This window comes from Zeugodacus cucurbitae, chromosome 5 (assembly GCF_028554725.1).
Source record: "Zeugodacus cucurbitae isolate PBARC_wt_2022May chromosome 5, idZeuCucr1.2, whole genome shotgun sequence".
Taxonomy (NCBI): Eukaryota; Metazoa; Arthropoda; class Insecta; order Diptera; family Tephritidae; genus Zeugodacus; species Zeugodacus cucurbitae.
Genome location: NC_071670.1, coordinates 73947658 through 73955166, shown reverse-complemented (window position 1 = coordinate 73955166; position 7509 = coordinate 73947658). Strand labels below are relative to the sequence as shown.

At 40.7% G+C, this 7509-nt stretch overlaps 2 protein-coding genes across 2 annotated transcripts; both read left to right on the top strand.

The window, feature by feature from the left end:
- The first annotated feature begins 2068 nt into the window (after positions 1-2068).
- On the top strand, positions 2069-3683 carry LOC105212811 (uncharacterized). Its single transcript, XM_029040623.2, has 2 exons — positions 2069-2228; positions 2288-3683. The coding sequence occupies exons 1-2, from the start codon at positions 2223-2225 to the stop codon at positions 3662-3664; spliced, it is 1383 nt and encodes a 460-aa protein (XP_028896456.1). The 5' UTR covers positions 2069-2222; the 3' UTR covers positions 3665-3683.
- Positions 3684-4892: 1209 nt separating this feature from the next.
- LOC128921895 (uncharacterized) lies at positions 4893-6162 on the top strand. Its single transcript, XM_054230827.1, has 2 exons — positions 4893-5112; positions 5177-6162. The coding sequence occupies exons 1-2, from the start codon at positions 5107-5109 to the stop codon at positions 6017-6019; spliced, it is 849 nt and encodes a 282-aa protein (XP_054086802.1). The 5' UTR covers positions 4893-5106; the 3' UTR covers positions 6020-6162.
- The last annotated feature ends 1347 nt before the right edge of the window (positions 6163-7509 follow it).

Here is a 7509-nt window from a genome sequence, read left to right as displayed (position 1 = left end):
AAGTTATGAAGATTTGTGAGATATCAGAATTTTTAACTTTTTGAGTAGTCTGTGAGGTCGAAATTCTTTACTGTTTGAGGAGTCGTTTACGTTTGGACTTCAACTAAAGTATGTTTGAGAACATACTTAATTTCAATAAGCTAAGAAACACTTTGTTCGACACACTCGTCACAACGTCCACAAGAAGAAGAACAGATCTAAAATAATGCATGAACCAATTTAACTTACATATCTCAGTCCAAAGCTACGATATATCTATGTGTTCACGTAATCTTATTGAGATATTATATCTTACATATTGACCGATATATGCCAACCGGTGGATTACCGTTTATTAGCTATATGGTGGTCAGGAGCATTACTAACTAATATGATTAATTTTAGATCAGGCCACATTACTATTAGAGGAAGAATAAATACCTCGTAATTGCATTAACATAATATGCATAACTTGTGCGCCGATTTGCACTATTTTTGTGAAATAATGAAATAATTTTAAGGAAAACTGTGTTATATTGGAAGAAGGCGCGCTTTAATCCGAATTCATCCATCCGGAAACCTATATCAATCTCAATAAATTTTACGAGTTGTATACAACCGTTAGGTGAACAAAACAATTATACTCTGTCCAACATGTTGCGTGAGTATAAAAACGGTGCATTTCAAATAACCAAACGATTGCTATACTGATTAAGTCAACTGGCCAATTTCATTTTGTGTATTATTTCATAATACACAGAGGCACTCTTGTTTGGGAATTGATAAAAGTTACGATATCATTTCGAAATTCATGAATAAATGATTAAAATATGTATGTTTTAAGATACGCGCGAACGCTTTGTTGGCTGTATATATTGACATATGTATATACCAGACTCATCTACCATTTATGTGTGCACTAAGCACACAGTTATACGTATGACAAAGGTAGTTAAGTTTCCGTGAACTTGAAATTGGTGTGCTTCCACATTTAACACAATTTCACCTATATTTCGCTTTTTTCACAGTCTATTTTGTCTCGCCTCACGTTTTGATCACGATTCGTATTTACAAAAGGCCCACATACATATCTACGTACATACAAATTCGTATTTACAAAAGGCCCACATACATATCTACGTACATACAAATATATGAAAATGAAATTTGTCAAAACAAATTCCAACTCAGCGGATTTACAACACCTGGTGCTGCCAAATCGGCATGTATGTCAACTGTGGCACATTATTGATCTAACTTCACCCCAAAAGAGAGTAGGTGGGACTGGCTAACTTGAGCGGGTGTGTATTACAAGCCCATAGCTCTTTGGCGCATCTGCAGACTCGCCAACTATAATCAATCAGCGTTTCTTCTCACCTCTGGGTCATATGTCTCATGATAGAAAAGTTGCAGTCCAACCAACTTCGTAAAAACATCGAAGCAATCCGATAAGTTACCATGAGAACTCGCTTCATGAAGCAACCTCCAAATGTGGTCCCTCGAGGTAACGTAACCTATGTGATTATTGCCAAAGAGCAGTTGGAGTTTCTTAGGGGCCAATTAGTTAACTGTTACAAAATGTGCATGCGCTGAGGTCGACAACCGACCAAAACTCTGAGCATGTCTTTGTCGGGGAATCAACTTCAAACAAGACAGTGACGCAATGATGGCAGATGGCCAATTTAGCTTTAATTATGAGCGTGCAAGCTCTGCTATCCACTAATCCGAATATAAAGATGCGCGTCCCCACACATACATACATACCTGTCTTAACATAAGTGATAAAACATACAAATGTGGACACAATAAATGGAAATTAAATGATTAACTAACGAAACTTAATAAAAACGAAGAAAAAACTCCGAATACATTCCGGACCCATTAAATCTGACAGTATTACTTTTACCTTTGTTGGGTAACTGCATTGATTATTGTTCGACAACTATTGTATTTGTTGTTTTTCTTTACAGATTTCTGCGTTAGACGGCCGACACATTAGGGCCGCGCTTCCAAAGCGGCGTTTGAGTACCGGTTGTGGAAGACAGCACCGCATATGAAGACAGCAAAATTAACTACAAATATATGGTGGCAGCGCTGCCAGAAGCGGAAGTCTGCGTAGCGTGTCTTTTGTTTTTCGTATAAATGATTGCATCTCGCATCTTTCAGCATCAGTTCGCTTTTCAGTTTACACAGACTCTTCATAACCGTATTTTCAGTAAGGTCACATTTGAGGAAAATACACGATGAAGGTAAATTTGTTATACTTTTGTTAAATATTTGGAATATCTATTGAACTCTTTATCCGCAGATCTTTGTTTGTGTGCTCGCCATTTTGGTAGGATCAAGCTCCGCGGGCTTCCTAGGCGCTAGCGCCGCCGGTGGAAGTGGTTACGGCAGTGGTCCCGCTGGGAACGGCGGTCATGGTGGTCACGGAGGTCATGGTGGTCATGGCGGATATGGTGGTCCAGGAGGCAACGGTGAAGTAAAAACTATTAAAATAATCCATGAAGAAGCTGCAGGACACGGCGGTCACGGAGGACATGTATCTCACGGCGGTCATGGAGGAGGAGAGGTCAGAACCATTAAAGTTATTCACGAGCAGGGAGGAGCAGTTGGCGGTCACGGAGGACATGGCCATGGCGGAGGTCATGGTGGCAGCATTGAAGGTGGCAATTTGAAAACCATCAAAGTTATACACCAGCAAGCTGGCGGTAGTGGATTCTCAAGTGGTTATGCTGACAATGGTGGCTACAGCTATAGCGGTGGCGGACATGGTGGTCACGCTGGTGGACTCGGTGGTGGTGCTGCAGGTGGTGGTGTGGTAAACACAATTAAAGTTATTCATGAACAGAGCCATTCAGGCGGTCATGGAGCGGGCGGCGCAAATGGAGGAGCTATTGGCGGTGGCGGTTATGCTGGCAACGCTGAAGTGAAGACCATTAAAGTCATTCATGAACAGAGTGGTGCTGTGGGCGGTAGTTCCCACAGTGGTGGGGCCAGTGGAGGCTATAGTTATGGAGGTGGTGCTATTAGCGGCGGAGATGTAAGTACTATTAAAGTCATTCACGAGCATACCGGAGCTGTGGGTGGTCATGATGGTGCCTCTGTTGGTGGAAGCGCAATTAGTGGTGGCGAAGTGAAAACAATCAAAGTCATTCATGAACAAGCGGGTATCGAGGGTCACTCCAATGGCGGCAGCTATGGTAGTGCAGCTGGTGGTTATGAAGGTCCAGGTGGAACTGGCCACTTCAGCGGTGGCAATAATGGCGGTAACTCTGGCGCTGGATATCTGCCCCCAGTTAATGAATACGTGCCGCCATCAAATGAGTTCGGTCCTCCCTCAAACCAGTATGTTCCTCCATCAGATCAGTACGGCCCTCCATCCAATGAGTACGTCCCTCCATCGAACCATCATGGCCCTCCATCAAATCAGTACGGCCCTCCATCCAATGAGTACGTCCCTCCATCGAACCATCATGGCCCTCCATCAAATCAGTACGGCCCTCCATCCAACGAGTACGTCCCTCCATCGAACCATCATGGCCCTCCATCCAATGAGTACGTCCCTCCATCGAACCATCATGGCCCTCCATCCAACGAGTACGTGCCACCAACGAACGGATTCGAACCACCATCGAACGCATACGTCCCTCCTTCAAACCAATATCTTCCACCAAGATTGTAATTGTGGTTTTTATTTATTGCCAAACGAGATGTTTTATTAATATTAGTTATTTACTTATAACATTGTATCTAGTATCTAAGCGTTCATATGTCATTCTTGTATATATTTCTTTTTGTATCAAACAGTAAATTAAAAGAACACAGTGTATAAACATAATTTCCCTAATTGTTTTACTTTTCTGAAGCCTAACACGTGGAATCTGATCGTAGACATTTCGATCTTGCAAAGGACAAAGTTTCCAGCTCATTTCAAATTCCCAGAAGCATGTATTGGACCCGCCCGAAAGCTCTTATTGTCCCCAAATTTCTATTCAAATTATCCGAGAGACCGTTACCCTTAGAACCTAAACTAATATGGTACATACTTATCTATATAAATAGTATGTACAAATGTCTGTGACTAACATAAATTTAAATACAGACCAACGAAAGCGAATGCACATAATGCAGAAAGCTTAAAACAAACAACAGTTCCACGTTCTCTATTAAAAGATTATTCAATCAAAATTGGAGCACAGAGGGTCCACTATTGATTTGTTGCAGATGCTCAGTTCGATTACCAATTCCACATAAAATCTGCTTAAATTCAAATCACCGAAGCAGATCCCATCTTATATCCCTGAACGCATAGTAAAAAATGGACTCTGGTGTTGCTTGTTTAAATGTCAAAGACCTTTTTGCCATGATAAACAACACATAAATAACATACCTCACACACTCCAACTAGTCGCTTTATATCTATTTCTAAATAATTTTTTTTCGAAATTTACAATAGAAACGTCTGACGCCAAGGACCGGATTAACAGCAAGATATGTATAATTAATGCTTTAGAAGTCAAAATTTCTATCACAGAGCGGATGGGCAGAGCTTAGCGAGTTATATTCTTCACGGGTAGGTGTTGAACAGGTGTTTGAGCAACTCCACGTGAACGTCTTGACAGGCCTTTATTCATGAAACTTTCCAAAAATATATCTCATACTCATGTAAACAAATAATAAATATAAGTGCAACATCAGAGTTGATGCGTCTATTATCATACAAATGTTGATAATAGTTGTTATTGTTACAGATAATGTGGGCTAACCGATAAGCTGTGCCCCAATAACACTAGTCGCTGTCTATTTGCATATTCGCGGCGGCTTATTGTTGTTCAACCATTGTCTCTCGATAAATAGGACAATTTTTCGTAAAGGGCATTGAAAACAATTTTGAAATTCGTAGGTTTGAATGGCTTTTATTCGTATTTAGGTATTGTCTGTTTGGATTTTGTGGACCATTATTTTGGGAATTTCATCACTAAAATTTCGTAGCCTTCCGAGCTTCGTTCCACTTTGGTTATATAAATGGTAATGTGCATAAAACAGTTTGCAGTACGACGCGCAGACTCAGTCCTTCAACTTGAGCACTTCAACAAATTTTAATCCGACTAGGGCCCTTCTAATATGAAGGTTTGTGGCATATAACAAAACTCTTATTCAGAAGAATTTGATTCTTCATAGTTTTCAATTTCAGATCCTTGCTTTTATCTTGTACATGTTTGTGGCCTCAGCCAATAGTGGATACACACTTGCCGGGAGTACTTTCAACGATGGTTTCGACTTTGATGGCGATTTCGGCAAGGACGGTTGGCATGGATTGAGTCAAGATTTGAGCGATGGTGAAAAAACGTCATTGTCCGCAGAGCATAAAGACGCCAGCGATATTGGTGATTACGGAGGAGTCTTTGGAAGTGGCAAACCAATTACCGAAGTGATGCAAGAAGAAGGCGAAGGTGTCCAAGGCGATTACGGAAAGTTTACGGAATTTACGGAAGATGGCGGTTCCCTAGGAGGTGGCGATGGCACTGGTTGGTACGGTTTTTCCGGCGGAAACAGTGACTTCAGTGAACACAACCAAGCGGAAAAGGTTGTTCGCGAAGAAGCTGGGACTGGAGGACTTGGTTCGTTTAGAACACCTCAACCCCACGACGCACTCGGAACACATGGAGATCTCGGTGAGTTCAGTGCCGGGCAAAGCATTTTTGATAGTTACGTAGCTGTCGGGGAATATAAAAGCCACTTTGGTGTCGACCAATTTGGTGAAGACCATTTCGACCAAGAAGTGAAGGGTTTTCAAGACGAAGGCAATAATGAAGGCACCACCAATTTCAATCAATTTGGTGGCTTTGAGGATTTTCTTGGACAACAAGAATACAAAATAAGCAAGGATATTCATGCGGATGATGATAGTCACGGTTATCACGAATACGGTGGATTCAGCACTGCTAACGGTGGGTTTGATCATACCGGTTTCGAAGGTTTTGAAAACGAATTTGGCGGATACAAGTCTGGGGACGGTCATTCAGATGTTGCATAACACAAATGGTTATAAGTGACTTGTGGACCACAATCATCACAAACACTAATGTTGTTATTGTTTTATTAGAAATTGTTGTAAAACTAAGAAAATTTTTAATTTATAATTATATTATTATTTAAGTCCAATATATACATAGTACATAGCATAAATAATGAAATGAATTAAACAAAAAAATTAATATGATTTTTGAAGTAATCCAACTTCCGTCAATTGAGAACGTCCTTGGTAAAACTGGGAGAGATAATATTTGGCGCGCCTTTATATATACAACCAGTAGTGATGAATTCGCTTGAAACCTTCGCTGGATTCCTTTGGATACAGAACACTCTTCCGTCTATTTGACGCATTGAGCAGCCGTCTGGGTTCGTGAGATGGCGAGCGATGTTCAGTCTTGTCTACTTTTAAATCCAACATGTGCTCACCGTCGTCATCGTACAAGTGAAATAACTCTATATTATGCCGAGAGAGCCCTGAAATTGGTTGTTTTCGTGCAGTTGATGGCTTTCTTTTGACAGTGATGAAATTATGGGGACGATAGTTGATGGACGTTCTCCGAGTTTGACCAAACATTGGATCTTGGTAAGGTGTTGGTGGAAACATAACGGACTTGCCCATCTTGTCCATATCTTGCATACTCTTCAGGGCGCTTCGACGAGGAATGTGGGCATTTTTTTGCATTTGTATTTGTTGCAGCACGCCATATGGAAGAATACCTGGTGTCGCACCGGAAAACACTCCCCTATTTAATTTCGCTGTAGTTTTCGGAATTTCGTAAATAACGGAGATAACAGAAACTACTAACGATATTCGGAATAGTTGTATTTTCGAAAACATAATGGTGGTTAGCGATTACAAAAGAGAATAAACACTGCCGTTAACTCGAAGACGAATATTAACACAATAATTTCATACACGAGTATTTTCAAATATTTAATAATTTATAATCAAATCTTGGCATGTTGTGCCGCATTCACGTCGCGCTTCAAACTGTGGAGTTCGCTCAGCACACAGCTAAGCTGCGCCAAACGGTTATGACTGATGACAACTGAACAAGTCTCCCATGACTGCTGTTGTTGTTATGGTGATATTATGGCTCATTAAAAGAGCTGCTACTGCTCCTATACGGAAGTGTAAAAAAAATGCTTAATTGGCACATATTTCACTTTCTCAAACAACTCAGCGACGCGCGCGCATGCGTTTGTGCACTTCCAGGTCATCAACACAGCACTTCTCACCTTCATTTAAATTACGATGCTCATATAAACATATTTATGTAAACCAACCAATACACTCTTATGTTCATATTATGCTCTGAGACCATTTCGGACTCATTAACGGTAATTAGATAGTATACCTCACGTACATAGTTCTTAATTGTTTTATATTTAATTGCGGATTTTATGTGTGCTCAGCGTTGTCATAATTCTGAATGCTTCCCTCGAAATATGGTGAGTACTCCATGCAGTACCCACAGACGATTTCTTTCT